Here is a 23,320-nt window from a genome sequence, read left to right on the forward strand (position 1 = left end):
GCTGCTAGAATAACCTTGGCTCACACTTGGAAGAACAAACGAGGACCGATAGTGGGCATGTGGTAGGTAAGACTATGGGGGGTGATGGCCATGGAAAAGATAACCGCACTATCCCATGGCTCCTACACAAAATATTTGGACACCGGATGCCATTACATGATTTTACTGATAGAGAACAAATGTACTTCAAGCCTAAACTCATACGCACTATTCCTGTTATTTAAAAAACATACTTTGAACTGGAAGAATACGTGATCCTAGAGACTCAATGTTGAAACATGCTACTCCGTATCCAAATGTGAGATTGGGGTCGGGGGGAGGGAATATTTTCAATGTTTGTAATTCATGCCTATGAAAAACCAAAATGAAGTTGGTAAAAAAAGAAAATGCCCGTAACACCACTGACCATAAGAATTTGGGATTTCCGAAAGCCGCTAGGTTCACGAATCTGTGTCAAAACCGCTGGATATGCATTTTCGCCATATTGGATTTTATAGTAACTTTCAAGCCAGGCCGTCTGAACTCTAAAGCTGAAGCCCTTTCTGTGCTTTTTTTTCTTTTTTTTTAAAAAAATTGTTTTTTCAACAGAACAGGTGAAACATCATACAGGTACCATTAACATCATAGTTATCAAACACAAGAAAGAAAACCTTCAAACCCTCCTTCCTATGAACGTTGGAACCCCTTCTTGAAACAAAATTCCCCCTCACCCTCCTAGGAACAGTGTTATGCTCAACGTGAGTCCACCAATAAATGTGGTTTCATCTTTGGGCTGTCTCATGTCCAGATGTAGGTCTCTTAAACTATTATAGGTTAATGAACAATGATCAAAAGGTGCTCTCCTGGACGTTTTCCCACATGTGCTAGGTGTACCATCGATCGCAGAATATACGTTACTCCCTCTTACCTAATCATGTGTGCAGTGGCATTTCCATACCAAATTTCCAATCTCACATTGGTTTAGTTACTGGCAACATACTTGTCAATGAAGTCTTTCCATAAAGTCTCATTGTGTGGGTCTCCCATGTAGAGCCGCAGTAATCTTCTCCATCAAACAAATATTGGGGGAGACATTTTCCCCTCCTCCTTACTCTGGACCATGACTGCCTTCTATTTCATCACTATACATGCTTGTGCCGCCAAGAGTAGGGGGACAACCAACCCTGTCGCCCTCACAAATTTGTCATCAATTCTCTCCAGCCCAAACAAAACAAAAAGAGGGGTCTGCTCGCGTTGTATCCCTTCTATATACCTAATCCATCTGAGCACTACGTCCTAGTACATCCTTACCCGAGGGGACCCCCACCACATATGCCAAAAGATTGCGCTTTCACCACATTGTCGCAAACATGGGGAACTCACTGTTTGAAACATCGTGGACAACCTGTGGGGGTCGTATTGCCATGTATGAAGGAGTTTAGTAGCATGCATTTTATACTGGTACCCACTCGATACCATGGAGGCTCCCTTACACATCATGGACCATATGTCGGAGTCTATGTCCAGGTTCATATGTCTCCCATCTATTCTGTTTGGTAGTGGACCCCTTCCCGGTGTCTATCACAGTTCTGTACATGATTGAGATCAGCCCTTTAGTTTCAGTGAGAGTGTTCAGGAGTGATTCAAAGGGGGTAAGGTCTCTTTGTATTTGCTCTTTCCATGGTTCTCATCAGTGTGCCCTTAAGTTGGAGAAAGTGGAAAACCGGCGGTCATCCTATGGCTAGTGCGCTGTCCAGATCAGTGATCGTAATAGTTACCTCCCTTCCAAAGTTGTCCTACCCTCTCAAGGCCTGCCTCGAACCACAATTGAAACCTGCCATGGTCTGAGATCCCTTCCCGAATCCCTGGTGCCCAGATGTGGCTATAAGGAGATGGCCACATTGTGTTGCCATGCAAGTCTGCACCCTCCCTCCAAATTTCCCAGATCGTGCCCAGGATAGGGTGCTGTCGGAGCCTGCGGGTCAGTTTGTCCCTCGGTACCCTGAGCCACTCCGACAAGGTGGCCAGGCGAGCTACGATTGTCGAGGCTGACACATTGTAAACGTGTTTGGTTTCTCAAGTGTGGTATTAAGATCCTCTGTTGTGCCGCAGCATAATACTTTTCAAGTTCGGGCAAACCGCCCCCCCACTCCCTCTCGTTTTCCTTGGGCAGTGTCAATACTTCATATGCAATTCTTGTTTTCATTTATTTTACCTTGCCACAGAAATTTCGAAATGGCCTTCACCTCCCCAAAAAACGACTTTGGGGCATTTTAATTGGAAGCATCCGGAATGGGTATAGAAACCTTGGGAGACGCACCATCTTGACTGCGTTTAGCCTCCCCATCCATGAGATTGTGAGTTTCTGCCACTTGGTTAGATCAGCCTGGAATTTGTCAAAAGGGGGGTGGGGGTTTGGCTCCTTTAAAAGGCATCCAGGTTTCCTGTAAGATTTATCCCTAGATACTACAAAGTGATATCTCCAATAGTGAGGCCTAAAACTGAGTACTTCTCTCTATCTTGCTGTGTGGGTTCGCTCAGGGGGAACAGGATGGACTTGTTAATTTTGAAACCAGAAAGGAGTCCGTAACGTTCTATCAATTGAATAGTGATGTATCTGAGCCAGGGATGACATGGAGCAGGAACCAGGCTTACTCAGGTAAGTATCAAAAAACAGGCTTTAGTGTTGCTTTGTTACATAGGCATAGTTCATGAAAGGTAGGAGAGTTAGTAACAAGTCTCTGCCCTGCTTCCCAGTCAATCTCCAAGTCCAAACCAACACTCTGTGGAATCCCCAGGCCTCCCACACTCCAAGCTCCACCTCACCATTCTATGAGGCCCCTGCATACACTCGAGCAGTAAGCAATCAGTACAATCCTATCAGAATACAACAAATAGCTCTGGGTATGGATGTTAATGGGTTTGTGACATGTAGTAAGTAGTCTGCCTATAAGGCTATCTTGTATTCCTTCCCCTGCACTTGCATTCCCTCGACCAAGTGATCATATCTGATTTCCTGTGTGAGGGGTTAAAGCGACAAGGCAAATAGTATCGCAGACAGTGGGCAGCCTTGCCTTGTACCTCTACCCAAGGTGAACCATCTCGAGTAGTCAGTTGACTGACACTGAGGCCTTAGGGGATGTGTAACTGCCTTCACCCCTCTCCTAAATCTCTAGCCTAGTCGTACCTTGTTCAGAACCGCCTCCAGGAATCCCCATTCTACTGTCAAAAGCTTTCTCCGTATCAACAGACATAAGAGCGGGTTCCCCTGCCATTGTCTTCGATTTGTTTATCAGGTGTAATGTTTTGCGCATCGTGTCTGACCCCTGTCTCCCCAGAATAAATTCCACCTGATCTGAATGTATGACCCGGGGCATATGTCTCTAGTTTAGCTGCTAGGGTTCTCGTATAGATCTTCGTGTTGATAATAAGTAAAGATATCGGGCGGTACGATCTGCAATATTTAGGGTCTATCCCTTCCTTAGGTATAACAGAGATCAATACCTCTGAGAAGGAATCTGGTGCTACACCCGTCTCCAATATAACGTTAAATAATTCAAACAAGAAGAGGAGGGGGGACGGGAAGGTTTTGTAGAAACCCGCTGTATAGCAGTCGTTTCCAGGAGCCTTTCCCAGTGGCAACCTCTTCACCGCCTTTTCTACCTCCTTAGCAGTGATTGGGGTGTACACTGCGTCTGCCTCCACATTTGTGAGTCCCGGCATCTCTACACCATCCAAGTATTTGTCTATTTCAACTCTACCTTGGGTCTTTTCGCTTTCGTATAGTTCATAAAAACGCGCGAATGCTTCTGGGATGCTTCTACCCGTGGATCTTGAGTATCCCTCTTCCCTTTATCTATGGTCGCCACCCACCTGTCTTCCCTTTGTCCTCGTAGTCACCCGGTGCAATTTTACTTTTGGTTTCGTGGCACAGGCCGTGCTTGGCCGAGATCCTCGCTGGCATCTGGCAAGTAGCCTATATCTCAGGTTATCCTGCACCGATCCTCTCTGGATTTCTTATCAAATGCGGGAGGTTGTCTTCATAACCACCTTTTTGGAACTTTTTTGCGAGGAGGGGGTGCCATTCAGTGGGGGCTCAGACCACTTTTGTGACCACAGGACTCGGAGCTCACACTGAGGTCTAGCTCATCCGTGCGCGCCCTGGTGGCCAGTCCTTTCCTGTGCTTTTAGGCAAAATGTGAATGCAGTACCCTCTGGGAACACTACATACAACTAGGACTACAGGTATAGGCAACCCAACCATCGGTATAAGCTTGTACTACAGATTTGTTAGCGTGTTGAGCAGCCAGGCTTATCTCAAGAGGTGTCAATGTGAGCAGTAGTGGAGTTGCACAAAGATTCAGTTACAGGTATTCAAATAAACTCTTACACTCAAGGTTTCTTGCATAAACAATTAATTGATCACTCAGTTATAAATCCTTCTTCAGAAGGGAGCAATGGAATAGTAACACACAAATATACTTCAATACTGTACATTTTAGTTCCTGAATCAGACCAGACCCTTTTGGGATGGCCCACAGACACAACCTACACCCACAGGTGACTTCAGTAACAAGGGTGCTGGGGACATTAATATCTTACTGTTGGCATTCAGAACACACTTTAAAAGTTGGCAAAAGGTTATTAGAACACAAGAGCACAGATTTCTTAGCAGATACTTTCTCGAGTTCACTAGAAGTCATTCAATAGGCCAAGCCAAAGGCAATGGGCAAAAGTCTTGGATAGGATAAGTAAATGGAAAAGTCTTTGCACAAGTTCGTATGAGTCTTTGATGAAAAGAAGAATCAAATGTAGGGCCACAAGCTGATTAGACTTGAGTTGTGGACAAGCACTTCTACTGTAAGAGGTCATTTCTTAGACTTGTTTTACATTACTTTGGTAAAGCAGACAAGATGCAGCTGATGACTCCTGTGCAGCTCTGCAGATCTCATTGTTCCAGGGCCTCAGTCGTGGGGACAAGAGGGAGGACGTCGGGGGAGGGGGGGGGGGGACTCCTGCACTGGGACTGCCAAAACCTGCAGCTGGCAAACTTCACTTTCAGTAGCTGTTTTGCGTTTCAGCTACCGCAAATAGCAACACCGCGGTTCCTGGGTGTCAAGGTGGACTGTCCTTGCTTCGGGGGTCCTGCACTCTGCTGAGGGGGCTCAGGCTTGGTCAGTCCTGCTTAGTGGGAGTCCGGAGAATCTTCCAAAAGCATTAGGCCAGCTTAAAAGTAACGCACACAATCTGGTGTCCCTCTCCCTGGCTATACGTTTTCCTGCAGCAACTCTGAGGAAATTCAACCAGCTCCGAGATGGGTGTCCAGGTGGCTTACTTTGGAGTTGGTTGGTCCCATCAACTCAAAGGGAGAAGTCGTCCTTGCAGGGGCTTCTCTGTCGATACGAACTTGGCAAGTTGGCACTGCAGCAGGGCTTCACCGGGCAAACCAATGGTCCAGGAGTTGCAGCATGCATCCTCTTCAAGCTCTTCTTCGGTTCCTTCGTCCAGTGGTCGACTCTGCCCTCCAAGCCAAAAGACTTGGCTTTTATTCAGTTCTCTCCCATTCATTCCAGCCTAGCTGTCACTCATCCAGAGGGGTGGCTCTCCTTGCCGGACAGTAAGCCAGCCTATCACCACAGAGTGTATTTGGGTCTCCTAGGAGACTAAGCACAGGGCGTTTCAGGCACCTCCCTCACTTCCTGCCTACACCAGACACTCTGGAGTCAGAGGCGGATTTCACTCCTGAAGGCCCGCCAAAGGCGAAATGAACAGAGACCAAACCCCGGGATGGCGCGCAGATAAACTCTCTAGAAGGACCTTTCCACAAAGACATGGCGAAAAAGAAAGACCAGGGACCATTTTGTCAAAGATGGCTCTGCGCCATTTTAAAAATTGATCGCTCCTTCGGTTAGCGTTACCAGAGCTGCGAACGTGGTAAATGCAAACCATGGTAGTTCAGAACAAAACCACTGCCACCAGCCATTCTGTGAGGAAAGGGTAACATAAAAATGTTACATGAGCAGTTGGACACAGGGGATACTAAGTAACCCCTCCAGCATTTTATTGTAAGCTAGGGTGTGCTGGGTCTAGCAATTACACTGCTAAGTAAAGTCAATTTCACTTTACTCTTCTGGGAAACAGTAGTTTATCCCAGAAAAGGTATTTAAACCTTGGGAAATCTAAAAGACTTCTGTGTCACTGCGTTGAAGGTGCTGTGTAACACAATGTAAAAGATGATGCCTATGGAGTTTGTCAGACTCCATAACCAAATACAGATGTAAAATTCACATTCAAAATACATGAGTCGGAAAAAGGGTCTCAGTCTCCATGTTAAAAAAAGCAAGTCCTCAAAATCCAGCAGAGTTGCCGGGGGTTTCTAAGCTGGTGGAGGGAATTAGCACATTTATGAGAATTCTCCCTAACCTCTGCCTATGAAATTGACTAGGAAGAGATGGAAGGTGTACCTTTTCTACATCCTGACAAAATCATTGATGCCATTTCGGTCATAATCTCTTCTTATGAAGATCTTAAGGAGTATGCCATCCTAAATAAAGATTAATTCCTTTGTAATGATGCAGAAAAACAAGGCCTCTTATTTCACAGAGATGGGTTATGGCTACACGGGTTAGTCGGGAAACTTTATTGTCATGGTGCCATGACCTACAAGGTTACGATCATTTTTGAATTGGAAAGACCACCTTGGAAAAAATACAGGTTTGCTTGGTGGGACACCATGAGAAGACACCATAGAAATGTTATATGTGCTTGTGCCAGAATCCTGAAACGACCCTAAGGGCTGTTGGAACCTCTTCCAGTTCCTCCTCGTCCTTGCCATACATGTTCCCTTGACTTGAGCACTGATCTCCCTCAAGATAAGGGACATACAGTTATCTTGACTATAGATTCATTTTCAAAAATTGTTCTTTTTATAGCATTGGAAAAAAGTGCCTTCTACACCTATTTTTGGTAGTCAATTCGTTCTCCACATTCTTCGTTTACATGGTGTACCTAGAATTCTGAATATGGACCGTGGATCACTGTTCATTTCGATCTTTTGGAAGGAGATTTGTAAGAGACTTGGTGTCTCAACATCGCTTTTTTTCGGCTTACCATCTGCAGACAGGCGGACCAAACAAGCCAATCAAACCCTTGGCCAATACCTGCGATGTTCTGTAAAATTAGGAAGGGTGGATGGACCTTTCTTTAGGCAAAGTTTGCCTACATTGACTCGTATCATGGCTCCCTACAAGATACCCCTTTTCATGCTTCTTACAGGTATCATCCCCTTTCGCTTCCTATGCTACAAACCTTCGACTATATGGTACCTTCTGTCAAATGCAACATGTTTTTTTCTGGCTCAAGAACATGCTCAACGTTGCACCGATAAGAGGGTACCGGCGCCTCTATTTAAGATCGGTGATCAAGTATGATTAGCCATTGCTCCATATTAAATTCCCTGCATGTTCCAAGAAGTTCAAGCCAAGATTTATCAGACTTTTCCCATTTCCTTTGTCATCAATCCTGTTGCTATGGAGTTGGAGCTGCCCTCGCACTACAAAATTCATCCTGTTTTTGATGTGTCCCTTCTGAAAACAGCTATTCAGTTGCAACAGTACACCAGGGACTTGTCATTGTCTCTCCCTGCTGTTGGGGCACAAGACAAATACAAAGTACAAAATATTGTGGATTCCTGCTACCGTGATAGTTCTCTATAAAACCTAGTTCAATGGAAAGAGTATGAGGTAGAGGAACATTCTTGGGTATATCACTGCAATGTCATGGTTCCATGAAAGGTGTCCTTGCAAACCTGGTCCTGTTCTTTTACTGATCCCGCAGGGAACAAGGTGTCTTGGGCGGAGGCAATGATGTTAGGACCCAGCTGTTGCCACCACACATTCTAGGAAGAGTCAGGTGCCTGCGATGGGCTCAGGGTGTTTCCGTCATTACAGGACCAGATACGAATTTTCGTAGCATTTGGGGTTGCCTGATGCCGTGACATGCCCTAACCTGTGCGCCACGTTGCTGACGTAACGCATGTCACAACGTGTCGGGCCCTTTCCACTCCTCCCGGCCTTGGCATTCTTCCTTTTTTCTTGCACGTAAAAGCTTATGATACAGGAGCCGAGTGTCTCGCAACGGTGTATATCCACGTTGCCATGGACCCCAGCATCCTGCTGCCTGTTTTTTCATAAGCAAATGGGTAAGGCACCAGGATCATTCGCTGGAGTTCCCTGATGCCAAGAGTCTGATAGGGTAAGGAAATTGCTGAAACTGCTGTTTCTGATATATTGATAAATGTATTGTGAGAAACCTGAAGGTGTCTCACATACAACTCTCTGGGGGTCTGTCATCCAGATGGCCAGGACATGCCCATTGCTTTTGGATCCAGTTCCAAGGGGGTGGACCAGTGAGGGAGGATCAGCTGGATGGGAGGTCCTCTGTGAGTGGAAGTGGGACACAGACGGGTGAGATGCAGTATCCCCCTTCTTATAACCTTTTCCCCATCCTACCCTGTAGGCTATACAAACTCCTCCCCCAGATCCCTTTTCCAAACACTGTCCCACATCACAAAAGATGGACAAACACCGGATCTAACACACAAAACAGGAACAGGTAAAGGTTAGGTTCTGTAAGTAATTCAATATCCAACCATTAATGTAATACCTAACAACTTGCCCTAAGAAGAACACCCTTTCCCTTCATGATGTTGCTTGCCCTAGAAAGCGCTGTGGTGTGACTATTAAGTCTTCATTTAGAAGGCCATTTGTCTAGCCGTCCCCTTTCCAACAAAAGGTTTTATACGTAGAAATCCACGAATGGATCAAGCATACTTCGTGTAGGGAAAATAAATTGTTAAGAAATACAGTCCCATGCGAACTGCCTGACCATCCGGTGTACACAGTATTGGAGCAGCTTTCGACTCCATTACAAGTATTTTAAATACTGGGTGTAGCCTATTGCTATACGGTTTTATAGTCTCATTGTAGTATTGGGGTTAGTTTCCTTCTTTCCATCCCTATTAGATGGACGTCACCACAGCGCTTTCTAGGGCAAGCAACATCATGAAGGGAAAGGGTGTTCTTCTTAGGGCAAGTTGTTAGGTAACACATTCATGGTTGGATATTGAATTGCTTATAGAACCTAACCTTTACCTGGTCCTGTTTTGTGTTGTGTGTTAGATACCTTGTAAAGATAACAGGAAGGTCAACCCCATTTGAGGTGAAAATTTAAGAAATTAGAATATCCCTGTATTGTTTGAGGACAAACACCAGAGCCGTTTACCTGATGTCTCCCAACACAAGGGTCCGGCAATTGACCAGAATCGCACACACCCGACAGCCCTTCCCCACAGAGATCAAAGGTGGAGCACGAGAGCACCATACGAGCAAGGCAGACTGCACGACGGGACTGCTATCCATGCCCGGCAGTTCAAGAGGAGGAGAAAGACTGCACAAACCGACAGGGTGAAGAGGAGAGAAGCGACCTTGCCCTTTCTGACCAAGGATTGTGAGACGTCTGCGGAAGGAATGGTAAGACTGCGAACAATAGCCCAAGTGTGTTGCAGCAGATGTCAGCGGTACATGGAGCGTGCCTACGCTGATCAGGATGGAGGGAGACGCCTGCTACTGTGATACCGGTCTTGACGCCTGATACGAAGAAAGCCAAGCGGTTCATCACAGCCGGTGAGTCGAGGGGTGGTCCGATAAACCAAACTGTTGAACAAAAGTAGCAAATGGCTGATTGCAGAATGTACAAAAAACTGTTGATGTAAAAGGGGAAAGCCAGCTGCAGCTGATCCAGGCACCACCATGTGGGTGCTCACTCAGACTCTGGTCGATTACCCGATTATTGAAACTATTACCAGGATTCATTGGGAAAAGCGAGAAGAGGGTCAAAGGGGTCATACTGGGGTCTAGTAAAATCCTCTGTTCAGTCGAAAGTCTTTGACCGGCAGATGATCGTGAATAAGGGAAGTGAATTCCACATCGTAAGAAAGTAGAAGGAACTGTGAGATTGGCAAGAGTGGACCTGAAGGAGGGATATCGATGGAAAGGGGCAAAGTCTAAAGTCCCAAAGAACAGTGTTGACAAGAGTGAACCCGGCAGAGGGTTGTCCACCTTGAACTATTTAAAAAGACATTAAGATTTGTGACTACCACAGAGGGGGATCCAAGGGTGAAAAAGCATAACCCAATGTACAAGAAGAAAGGTACTTGTATTATTTTTAATGCATCGGGCCCTTGAAGGCAAAATACTCCTTACAGATCAAGATACTTGGCCATCGAAGAGCCTGATGGCTGAAAACGGAACTGTTGTCTCGTGCTGGGAAAGCTTGAGCTGTGCTCCAGAGTCCTGCCTTGTCCCGTGCTCAAAATCTGGTGAAGTGAAGGCCACGACTAACGCATCCTGACATTATTTTTGAACACTTCTTTATGAGCCCTATGCCACACTATGTTGTATCTAGGGCAAGGATTGGCAATAGGTTTTTCTTAGTTAAGCCTTTTCAATTGACAAGACGCCACTAAGACTGCATTATGTTTGATTTGATGGTCATAGCTTGCTCCGATCTTCGATTTAGGCTTTGGTTTTTTTTTTTCCACCTTAACTATACAGTTTAATAAACACCCTTGAACTGTGATCACTTGTGTCGGTCTATGCTTGATACCATGCAATCCTTACAGTATACCTAGCCAGGTTGTTCTATTTGTTATTGTTTTTGTTGTCACTGTAGCACCCGTTTAAAACGTGCCACTAGTTCCTGAGGGGGCGTGTCCAGTAGCACTCCTGCCTGGGGGACCTGATCACACAGGCTGTTCACTAGTCTGCTGGACTGGTTCCTTTGGGGAGGTGGAGCACAGCGTCCAGGACTTCTGGTCATTGCCACGTGAAACCTGACATGTACCTTCAAACAACCTACCACCTTACCCTGGATGCACTAGGTAAGTCTTTGCACCCGGTGTTTGATCTTTTTGCTATTGGTGATTTACTGGCACATATTTATTTCCTTTTAGGTTAGGACCATGGTCCCTGCCATAGTGCGTGACTGTGCACTACTTATTTTTCACACACACTAAACTTTAGTGTTTTTAATTTGACTTTAAATGCTTTTCTTTTCAATCATTTCATTTCATTGAAACAGTGTTGCACCATTGAAAGAGGGTGCCTGGCCTCTCAGGAGGCTTACGCTTGGAACTGCAGTCATCTTTTCTTTTCATTTCTAACTGCATGCACAACCGATAGGAAGTCAGTCTTCCATTCCTGACGGCAGCGCAAGCGGATTGGCCTTGGTAATATCATGTGTATATTTAGGGGGCAGGCTTATAGACAGTGCAGCGGTCGTGCGCAGCGTGAGAGCCCGTTGTGCTGACGTTGTGCCAACGTTACGCCAGTCTGTGCCCGTCCAGGCCACAGGTGGGCAGGGTGGCAGCATAGTATGTTACTTGCATGCATAGTTGCTGTTACTAGCTCCGTCCTCTACCCTACTGCCACCTGGCTGCATGGCCAGTGATCCGTTAAGTGTCCCCCAGGTTCCTCCTTTCACTATGTTGAGGGCCTGCTTACTTGATACTAGATCGGCGATGGCTCATGCCGGACCGATTCACAAACAATTGAATAATGCCTCAATGAGACGTTTCTAGGACTTCTGCCCTCCTATGTTTTCATCTCCCAGACAGTTATAAGATTATCCATCAGGACAGGAATGCGGGAGGGGGAGCAGAGCAGTCATTTTCAAATCTTAATTTTTCTCGACGATAATTAGTCCATGACACAACAATGGAGGCTATTCTGCGTTTTGTGTCCTCCACTATCCACTCTATCCGTTTTCCTATTTATCGTCCTCTTGGCTCCAATACGAGTTTTACAGCCTTTTTTGGAGTGTGTTGCTTTGCTCCAGGTGAAATGCAGTAATTTTATTGTCACTGGTGATCTAAATACCAGGTTCAACCACCCCTCTCCCCCCCCCCCCTCTCCCCCCCCCCCCTCTCCTCCCCCTCCTCTCCCAATTAGCCTCTTTGTTACGGTCCTTTTCTGATACTTTCTTGGATTTTGGCCTTACTCAGCTGGTTGTTGAACCCATGCACCAGCAAGGAAGCATTTTGGATCTGCTCTTTTCTTCTGATCCCCAGAATTCTGTGCTTCATGTTCAGCAGGTGCCCTGGTCTGACCATTATCTTGTCGTTTTTTTTTTTTTTTTTTTTTTTTTTTTTTTTTTTACTAGCTGACGCTCCTAGTCGAGACCCTTGCACCCGACCATGCTACTTAAGAGGAATTGGAGATCTGTCGACCCAGCCCTCTTGAAGTCTATTGTTAAAGCGAATTGCCCCGCTCGAGCCCCTATTGATTTTGGGGTCCTATCGCATGCTTTGTTAGTGGCAGCTAATAAGCTTTCACCGCTTAAGTTCTCCCAAGCGTGTCAGCCTTGGTTCTCAGAAGAACTTGGACTTACTTGCCAGATCAGAACTTCAGGAAGCTGAATGGAAATGGTGTGCATCTTTTTAATACTAGTGTTCAACTTATTTATCTAGGATATATCACGCATACATTACAGGCTAAACGCCTCTATACTTTTCTAAAGACTCCCGCATATGCTTCATACTCCATGTCAGAAACTAAACAATCTGAGGAACCTTGACGGGTGAGGGATCATGGATACAGTAGACCTCACAGTAGGCGATAGTATTACAAACGCGCACAGTCGGCATCACCTTTTTAAACTTTGGAAACAAGCTGTGCAATACTCTGCACCTACCACTAGATGTTGACCTATGCAAAGCATGTTAATCTGAGCAGATACAAGCATCAGAAATGCTATTATACCGTAAGTAATGTATGCCATAAAGTCGCCATAGATTTGTAGCAATGCTTGTTAATCTGTTTAGAATCACATGCTGTGCATATGGCCCGACATCCAGTGGTAACCACGGAGTATTGCATCTTGTCTTTCAGGGACCGAAGGGGGACGTCGGCATAGGCGTGTCTGTAACATTATTCCTATCGTGATGTGCAGTGTACCCAAAAGCCCGTATGCGCTGAGGTCCCACAGATTGTTTTTTTTCCACCCAGATACTAAGGCCCTATTTAGCAGGGATTGGACTCAGTCACTTTTGAGAGAGGTGACACAGTTGGGAAAGGTTCTTTTGGTGGTAGAAAATGTTCCAGAAGACTTGTGAAGGATTGTACATGTGTAAGATATTTTTTCTATCTCTTAGAACAGCTTGGAAAGTGAAAGAATATAAAAAAAAAAGTTTAATATAAGGTTCGTTAGAGGGGAGCAGGCAGCGATGGCTGTAACTATAACAATTACTCACCACACTAACTCAGATTTTTCCAAGTAACTTGAGGTTGACTGGGAGTTGCTGGAGGTAGGTTTACCTGCTGTTGGAGCCAGCAGAGGGAAGCCCAGGAGCTGCGGGTACAAGGAAGATTCCAGTCTTATCCAGGAGGCGCAATGCAACCCTTTCTGATGAAGAAATGCAGCAGCCACTGATGCAGGCCTCTTCAGGATATTCTTCCAGATAATGGAATGCTGGTGCCATCGACAATCCGTGCATAAGGGCGACAGCAGGCTTCTCTGGCCTTCTAGGAAAGGATCCCTTAATGCTGGGAAGCTGAAACTTGGCAAGAAGGTGACCTGTAGAACGAGCTGGCGACCACTGAAGTTCCAGATGAAAATGCAGAGCGGTGACGCTTCTGGCACTGTAGCCCAATTCGGAGCTGGTCGGTCCACCAGGTTGTCCAGCAATGATTTGTAGGCTCAAAGCTGCGAGAACATGTTGCGACTGGTTGGTCTCACCAGTCCAAGGGTCGATTCACAGCAGAAGGCCTTCTCAGATTAGGTAGCCAGCAGGGCTTCACTAGGACAGTTGCAGGAAAGATTGCCATGCTTTTTCAGGAGTCGTTCACTGGTCTTCTGTCAGCTGCACGGCTACACAGGATACTTGACTCCAATGCGGATCTCCTCGAATGCTCCAGGATTCTTCTTATCCCAAATTCAGGCTCATGGAAAAATCAGCCCGCCAATGGTAAGTATCTACACTACTCACTCAGCCAGTAGTAGTGCAATCTGGGACCACTGGGTTTTACTCATGTATGCACACCCGAATCTGGCACCAAGTTGTGGAATGGGCCCAGACTGTCCCGCCCACTTCCTGCGTCCACACAAATGGCATGCACTAGCCCACAAAAGCTGCAGCTATCCTGGGCAAATGCATGACCCCATATTACGGATTTCCTTACCTGAGTAGGCAGGAGGAAGGCCAATTAACAATATGGCCAGGAAACATTATGGCTAAAGAACAAGTGAAAAACCTTGTGTCATGGACATTTAGGGCACTAGCCATGTTTGGTAACCAAAAGCTGTAAATGCGAATGTGCACAGTAAAAGTACTGCAAGAAATGTTAGAGATGGAACTGCTGCCACCAGCTTACCTTTAGGCACTGTTAGAAAAGTTACCAAAACAGGTCAAGTGTAAAAGTCAAAAGGGTAACATAGTTTCCCATTACTGATAGTCTAGCGACTGATCAGTTTCCCCATGGCACAATGAGCAAAGGGCCAGGGAAAGCTTCACTTTGCGGAAAGTCAGAACAGGTTCAAAATCTAAATTTGAAGAATTTCTAACACACACACAACAAACTTAATCGTGTCCTGGTGCAGGTGATACCATATAATCAGAACATGAACCTGGTAGAAACGGATGGCACAGAAATTGAACAAAAAGCCACAATCACCAAGCTTACTTAAATAGGTAGGTCTTTAAACCCGCTCTAAATCTCAGCAGAGAGTTTGCCTGTCTTAGGCTCAGTGGAAGACTATTTCGTAGTCCGGGTCGACAACTGAGAAACAACTATCTCCTCTTGAGCTACAATTTTTGTCTTGGGGACAACTAGAAGAAGTTGGTCTTCAGACCTAAGGGCTCAAGTTGGTCGATAACGCTTCAATTCATCAGGTAAGCTGGTGCCATCCCAATTAAACATTTGTAGATTAAACACCAATTTTAAATTTGATCCGGTCTTCTACCGCTAATCAATGTAGTGATCGACGACCAGAAATATGGGTGTTCTTGGCTACATCAAAGACCAATCTTACACCTGCATTTTGTGCTATTTGGATGCAGTGGATCCGATTGCCCGGTGCTCCAGTCAAAGGTCCATTGCAATAATCTAATTTGGAATTGACTAATTCTACCACAGCACGATCAGTAATAGGAACATAGGATAGTGCTTGATGCAAAAGGTGGATGTTATAGAAAACCGATGGGACTTTGGCTCAGACCTGAGCATTACTTCCCGGTCTCTCTGCCAAATACACCCCAGATTCTTTACTTTGGTGGTATACTGCAGGCTGGTACCCAAAAACTGGGTGGCTGGTACCCAAAAACTGGGTTGCTGGTGGGGCATTTATTTCCTTTAAGGAGATGCTTTGGACCAAACCAGATAACCTCTGTTTTGTTGGGATTAAGCTGTAACTATTTTTTTTCCATCCAGGTTCCAATTTCTTCTAAGCACCTGCTAACCAAGGCAAGAGCTTCCTCCACATCGAGCCTGATGTATAGCTGAGTGTCGTCAGCATAGGAAAGATATCTAAAATAGATATTCAGAAGGGCACAAAGGTAAATATTAAAAAGGTGGAGAAAGTGCTGATCCCTGCGGCACACCGCAGCACTGAAGGAGGATATCGGAAAGAAAGCCTGCGACCTGAACACGTTGACGACCTGTAAGAAATTATGTGAACTGTAGCACACAGGAGTCCACATTCACAAGATTTTGCATACAGGCCAGCACGATGCCATGGTCCACCGTATCAAATGCAGCAGACAGATCGAGCATTAGAATCAGGGAAAGTTTACCTGTGTCCCCAGCCTGCAACATCTCGTCCCAGACCACCATCAATGCCGTCTGTCCCGTGCAATAGGCGAAAGCCAGATTGCAGAGGGTGGAGAAGGCTGTGGTGTTGGTGGTTCATAGGATATGGAGGGAAAATTGACTAAAAGAGAAATCTTTCCTAATGTCTACACATTCAGCTTGAGTTGTTGGGTTACCCAAAGGATAGTGGTATCGCTAATCTTTCGTAATATGAAACTCTTTATTTTAGGAATAAACCGGTTTGTGTTAGCGTTTTTATTGGGTTCCATTATCAGCACTTAAGTAGCTCATGGGTCTAGCTGATGCTTAAAGGAAAGCCACCTTCCACAATAAAAAATAGAGTTCAAGTTTATGTTACTACTTGCTGCTTTGCGACTCAAGTAGCTCTAGCTCAAAGGGGGCGCGCGCGGCTGTGGGGTGGTTCAATCACACCTCCTTTGTGCCAACATCTGGCAGAGTGATGTCTAACATATCCAAAACTGCTGTTGCTGTTGCCCCAGTTCTTCCACTTTTTACCCACCAATCGTAAAGAATGGCAGGGTGATTACTGTTAATTACAAGTTGCTATATGAGAATGATTGCTAAACTTGAAAAAAATGTGTGGCAGATGAGGACGATGAGCATTTGTGATATGAATAATCCTATCCATCAGAAATTACTGAGGGTACTATGTATTTTGTTAGTCTTTAATTAGTTACTGATCGCTTGTAGCTTAACTGTCTCAGCAGGATAGCTCAGCGGCAACATGCTTGCCTTGGCCGCAAGACGACACAGAGCAAAACCAATTCGAACCCCTGGTCCGCTCTTAGAAACCTGGGTATTAAATGTGTTATAAATAACCTATCATAACTCTGTAAGATGCTAAGCATGTCGATCTGTAAAATACTGAATCCAAACGGCCTACTTCGGTCTTGACCATAAGCTAATGTGATCATTAGGTGAGTCGGGTAAAGCTTGCAGTAAACATTGTTGCCTAGCTGCAACGGCCTGTTACCCCTTCAACACATGGCAGAGAAAATCCATTTTAACACCATGCCAAGACTATGTATGTTTGCAACTGTTGGTTACATGCAACATTTTGCAATTGTTTCAATTTCTGTTGGGTGCACTATTGTAGGTGAGTAACTTTTCCTTTTCTGAATTCTTCAACATTGCATATCGTTAATATTTGTATTCTTAAAATGTTGAATCCATTTTCCAACTGTGTACTTAAGGGAGGCATAGGTCTACGAACATTAAACAAATAATGCTTTGTTTTAGATTGATATTCTGTTTGCAAGATTAGCACTGCAGACTATTCCCGAAGATTTGGACCTACGAGATGACAGTCTACTTAAAAATTTAGACATTAGATGTATACGAAGTCTTAATGGTATGTATACTGTGATTATTCCATAATGTAAAGTAGATGAATGATGCACCAGTTTTCAACAAAAATAAAAGTTGCATGAAATCTTTTGGAGTACATCATTTGGCCATAAGTGACTTGTATTTGATATTTTGTTTAACATGGTAACATATTGGGATTATTCCAGATTATGTAAATTGTAGGACATGCTTTGTAGATTCTGGGGTGGAGGATTGTAAGGGGGTGGGGGGGTTTCCCCTCGACTGGTCTAGGATGGATCCTCATCTGTTGCCAGTTTGTCATCCATGATAGAATTGTTCACATTTTCGTAGATCCTATGTTTATGATTCAGATATATCATTGCACAGCTAGGTTTGAGGGCTTTCTGCATTCTCCTGGAGTAAACGTGTTGGGGCAGAATGCCTTTGGCTGACTCTCCTGCAGTAAATGTGTTTGGGCAGAATTCCATTTTTGAGGATGCTGTAGTCTCATTTTATGGGACCGCTCCTTTTATGGGACCCCTCCTTTTTGATTTTATTTCTTTTTTGGGTTTTATAATTTGTTGGTGGTCAGAAGTACTTCTGCTTAAGTCGCTCTGCGACTAGACCCTTTTTTTTTTTTACCTTCCTTAAGGCATGTGTTAGTGGATTACCTATAAGGTGCCCTGTGTCGGGGTTGCCTCCCGGGCACCCAGTGTTTGTTTTTGGTTGATGTTAAAAAAACCTACATTGATTTTAGAGGGTAGGCTGCTGCCAGCTCATATTTAGTTTTGGCTTCACCAGGGATGCAAGCTGATTTACTGCATTAGTAGCCCAATGTACTTTTATGGTAGCAATTTGGGTACTAATAGCTTTTTTTAAATTTTATGTTCAATTATTTTGGTGGGTTTGTTTGTTCAGGGATACCACGCGACGGGCCTTAAAATGGCTATCCTGCACATGTGGGCTGTTGGTGTGCCTAGGATGGCAGCCTCCATGATGGTTTGAGCTGGTTTAGACCATTTCTGGTCCTTGACGGGCCACTACACTGCCTGTGGGGGTTGTTCCTGTGTCTTTGGTGAATTTTGACACCAACGCGATTGGCTGGCCACCAAAACCTTTGTTTTAAAGGCTTTGGGATTGGTGGGTTGGCAGAAGCCAGGCAGCCCTTGTGAGTGAATGGACATCTAAGGAATACCTTGTACTCCTACGCCCATAGGACTATGGACTAGGCGCATGTTAGTCACTACAGTGAGTAACTTTTTCTCCTGAGGCTAGTGCTATGGGATATTTGCAAGGTGAGGTCTGCTTACCTGTTCAAGGGTTTTGTTTCCTGCTGTTGCTGCATTTTTAGGCCCTCTTCTGAGCTTCCTGACCTGATGCAGTGGACTGGGCATGGCTCTGGTTTGGATTTTTGGCAGCTGGCCGTCCTTCCCGAGATTTCCTCATCCTGCTACTGGTCCTCATCAGTGTTCTTAGATTGGGCTATTTCCTGCACAATTGGTTACTGAGAATCCATTTGTGTGGGAAATTACGGGAGTGTGCTAGTTGATTTGTGGGCTAGTTTGTGCAGCCATATTTTCAAAAAGCAATGTTAGCTTGTGTAATGGCAGCCTTGAAAGCGTAACACACAATTGTTACTTGAACACCTGTTAGTATACCTCTTAAGTAACTGCAAATACTTTAACTTTGTTATTAGTAAACCCTTTCTTATCCGTGGTGCTTGGGACATCTCCAATTGAGAGTTAAAACTTCACCAGTTAAATAGAAAACATGCATTTCTGATGCTTGTGGATCTGCTTAAAATCTCATACTGTGCATATAGTCAGACATCTAGTGGTAATCGCAGAGTATTGCATCTTTTTTTGAATATCAAAAGGGACATCACCATGGGCGTGACTGTAACACTAGCCTTAATGTGACGGGTAGTGTACCCAAAATCTCTCGCGTGTCGAGGTCCCACAAGATTGTTTTTGCCAACCTTATGCAGAGCTAGTAAGAGTTTATATTCCTAGATCTATATGTTTAGTCAAATTTGACAACGTTCTCGACTGCTGTGTCGTGGGTTTTCTGCCGCCACTGACTAAATCTACAGCTGCTTAGCGACTCTTGACCTCGTGGCCTCGGCCCTCAGCCCTGGCCTTTACAGTAGGGAGAATTGGGGCCTTGTTTCTTTCTTCGCTCTGAGAATACATTTCCTTCACCCCTCTCTTCTCGGTCTGGCTGCCGCTAACCTCTGCTTTGGGAGGACTCCTTTTGAATGATGCCCGTCTTGCAACTGCAAATTTCACTGGAAAGACAAACCCTTGCTGATGCAATAATTGTCTTCCTCATGACCACGACGAGCGCTCATGTAAGGCCTGTAAACTCTTTCGGCCGAAGACGCTGAATGACAGGCGGACTAAGCGGTAGGTGGCCTACACTATGTAGGCCGAAGCCTTTCCCATGCTGGCACTTCGGGCGAGGAATCAGTCGGCTGATTCAGAAGCCATTGACCTTTCTGCAGAGCCTATGTGCTCCCATGTGCCCGTCCCCGATAGGCCGTCTGCTCTCTTATGGCGAAGTCTCACCCTGGCGACAAGGGCACTGTGCACCACGTGTACTTAAGCACACAACCCCTAAGGCCTCTTCGACGGCGTTGTCAAAGTCCTCCAGGCCCGTAAGGCAGCCGAAAATTTCGACAGTACTTTCCGATCCTCGCAGTTTGGCTTCCTCCCTTCAACCACGGCATGCGGCTGGGCATAAAACTACTTCTGCAATGGGCAGTCCTCTTAAGTCCACTACCGTCGACCTGCTGTCCAAAGGCACTCTAACGCCGAAAGACGCGGTGGTGTTGCTCACTGCTGAAGCGCCTTCAGGCACGCCAACATCCTCTGCCCGTCAATACACCTTCTGAAACTTCGCAAGAAGCTTTCGGATACTGTTTCGGCAGTCAGGGATGCCAAAGAGACGACTCCCCACCCCCCTCTCCCCGAGAGGACTATTCTGAGGCCTCCCAGCCTCTTTCTAAGGCCTTACATAAGGGTTCACCCCCTTCTAGGCAGTCCTTTCCACCTCTTGACCTTTCAGCTTCCTCAGTGTTGGGTAAGAATTAATGCAGTCTGTTAAGGTGAATTCTCATTTGTGCAAACTCCCTTCAACCTTAGAGACCCCCAGCTCTTTTGCTGGACTTTGGGACTTTTTAATTTTAGCCCTTGAGTGAGACCTTTTTGCTCACTCATGTGTTTTGATCTGAATTGTTGCGTCTGTTTTTGGAGTCTGACAAACTCCATAGGGATCCACTTTTTGTATGCTGACACTGCACCTTCAGTGCAGTGTCACAGAGAAATCCATTAGATTTCTCAGAAGGTTTAAATGACCTTTTCTCAGGTGTGAACTAAAGTTCCCAAGAATAGTAAAGTAAAATTGACTTTGCTTAACTTTTCTCTATGTAGGTCCAGCACACCCCATTTTATGTGGAGTTCTGGGGAGTTACCTAGTAGCCCCTCATTTTACATTCTCATGTAACAGTTTGTTACCCTCACTACTTTAAATGGCTGGTGGCAGTGGTTTAGTTTTCCTACCATTGTGCTTTTCTACCGCAGCCTGAATCCTCAGCTGCAGTATAGCACCCATGGGGTGACTATTTTGTCAAAATGGCCCAGTTCTTCTTTTTTTGCCATTTTCTGTTTGTGCAGTCTTTCTTGTTTTTTACTCTGTGCGTTGAAGCAGAGTTGAGCCCTTTTATTTTGCATATGGCAGGCTTCAGTCCTGAAACCCTTCTGAAGGGCTGGATCCTCGAAGGTGTCGAGACTAGTTGGCCCCATGAGTCCAAGGGATGAAACATCGCTCAGGGTCTTCTGAGATTAGGCAGAGGAGCAGGACTTCACATAGGAAGGGATGCTGGGCCCCTTCAGGAGTAGTCTTTGGTTCTTTAGCAATCTGCTCTTCTTCGAGGGATTATTGGCTGCAACGTAGATGTGAAGAATTGCTGCAGAGGTCCTCATTTTCATCCAAGATCTGAGTTTGAAGCAAGTACAAGCCCACCAATGTTAAGGATCTGCACCATTCCAACAGCCAGTTGTTCCCCAATCAGGGGAAACTACTGGTGTCACATCTGCTCCAAGTCAGACTTTCTGGCACCAAGGATGTGGACTGGGACTAGATGGTCCCAGCCCCCTTCTTGGGTCCCACACAAAGGCGTGCTAGCCTTCGAAAGTGGCAGCTTTCCCGAGAAAGTGCATGACCATATAAGGACTTTGCTGTCTGGAGAGTTTAGGAAGAAGGCCAAATAACAATATGGCTAAAGGACAGGCAAACGTCTTGTGGAACACGCAATTTTAGGGCAGTAGCTGGTGTGGTAAAGCAGGAGTGGATTAGGATTTGTCATGTTCAAAAGGTTTTATTTAAATAAAGAAAAATGCCTATCCAACCCTATTGCTATGGGGGGATTTCCCTACTTAAACTAAATTAAGGGTGCTCATCAAACGACCAAATTAATATAGTCCTCTGTCCAAAACCTATTTTGTATCTGGCCCTACCACTTAGAAAAAATTAACAAAAAATAGACCAGCGTAGTAGCCGTTACACCCTCGCCACCCCCCTCTGGCTTTGCTTGGCCAAACTACTTGGGTTTCCTCCCAAAGAAGGGGTTTTCAAATGGTCAAAGTTCACAATACAGTTCTCCAGCCTCTTTGCAGATTTTTCATGGCAAGTCGTACATCTTCACATGCATTCAATACTCCGTTCTTTAAAGGAAAAGGGGATTTTCTTAGTGCAATTCCACAATTTTTTTTTCTTCTATTTGATAGTGTTCTTGTTTTAGGGTTTGGGCAATTGAACCCTCCTGGTTTGTCTTTCCCCTAGTTTGTATTTCTATGGCCCCCGAAGCCCTATTGCCCTTTGCACTTAATTAAGCAGGGTTTTGATTGGGCATCTGCCTGTGTCCAGCGTTCAGTTTTCTCAGGCTCCTGTAACCCTTTAGGCTTCCCTAGCCTCGCATGTCAATGTCACTTAGTTCTCTAGGGCTTCCCAAAACCTTCTGCCCCCTCTGATATATTTAATGCAATGGGGCATTGGTTGGCCATCAGTGTTGAGGTGTCTTGGCTTCTGTAACCCTTTTGGCTTCTCCAGCACTTGGGGACACAGCCGCTCGCTGCTGTCCCCAGTGTTACTTTCTGGGGAGCATCTGCTTCCCTTTGCATGCTCAATTCGACAGTCTACACACTGCTCATGCAGAGGTCAGTGATCTGATCTCTCCGTGGCACTCTGGTGTCGTCCCCCACCAGGACAGACCTTCTTTGTCGCCCCTGTCTTGGTTTCAACTTCGGCTTTGTTGCCGCTAGGGACGCCAGCCTTACGTCATCTTATTGGCAATCTGCTCGCTCTCCATACTACCGCCGGCTTTGCGGCCTAGGGTGGCTCTGCCCCTTCAGGACGTCTTCCTGTTGGAGGCTCACCTCTGCGTAGGATTCTCTCCTTCATTCAAGGTTCCTTGTCTTTTTATGTTCATTACCAATAATGAAAGGGGTGTTTTGTTCCTCTTTGACTGTTAGGTTCAGGGGTAATCCAGCATTACCTGAAGCCAAAGAGATTTCAGTAATGTCCTGGCCATTTGAATCCAAAACCAAAGTATCAGTCCTTTTGCTTCCTATATATGCAGACCATATATTGATCCTCATAGGAATGGGGGGTCCCTGTCATCTAGCGGGGAGTCACTATGTGATGGCTCCCTTCCCCAGACTCCTAAGGAGAGTGTTGCTTTGCAGTCACACCTCTCAAACCTCAAAAGGGATGGCTCCCCACTGGGGAGAAGGGACGTATAGTTTAGATTTGTCACACCAGGTTAGTAGCCATACGGGGTAAACGTGAATGTGCACACCAAAGAAAATGCAAAAAACGGTCAAAATGGAACTGCTACCAAAAGCTTGTCTTTAGGCACATACAAAAGTAACCAACATTCCTGTGTAAATAGCTTGTGATTGTATTCGTATCCCCATTGCACTGCATTGTAAGATGCTGTGTGCAATGTTAAAAATATCAGAAATCAAAGGGGAAACCATTTCCCAATACTGATAATCTAAAGGACTGATCAGTTTCTCTATAACATGTGAGCAAAAGGTCAGAGAAGTGACGCTGAAGGCTTCACTTCGCTTCTAAAAGTCAAGACCGGA

At 45.4% G+C, this 23,320-nt stretch overlaps 1 protein-coding gene across 5 annotated transcripts in view; it reads left to right on the forward strand.

Moving 5' to 3' along the window:
• Positions 1 to 23,320, forward strand: part of PAPOLA (poly(A) polymerase alpha) — a 1,157,717-nt gene that overhangs the window by 81,153 nt on the left and 1,053,244 nt on the right. For all 5 annotated transcript variants that reach the window (XM_069637718.1, XM_069637721.1, XM_069637720.1 and 2 more), the window contains one exon: positions 17,103 to 17,214. In XM_069637718.1, the coding sequence (XP_069493819.1) occupies positions 17,103 to 17,214 (112 nt within the window). The remainder of the gene's footprint in view (positions 1 to 17,102; positions 17,215 to 23,320) is intronic.

Source organism: Ambystoma mexicanum, chromosome 14 (genome assembly GCF_040938575.1).
Source record: "Ambystoma mexicanum isolate Mex_15411 chromosome 14, UKY_AmexF1_1, whole genome shotgun sequence".
NCBI lineage: Eukaryota > Metazoa > Chordata > Amphibia > Caudata > Ambystomatidae > Ambystoma > Ambystoma mexicanum.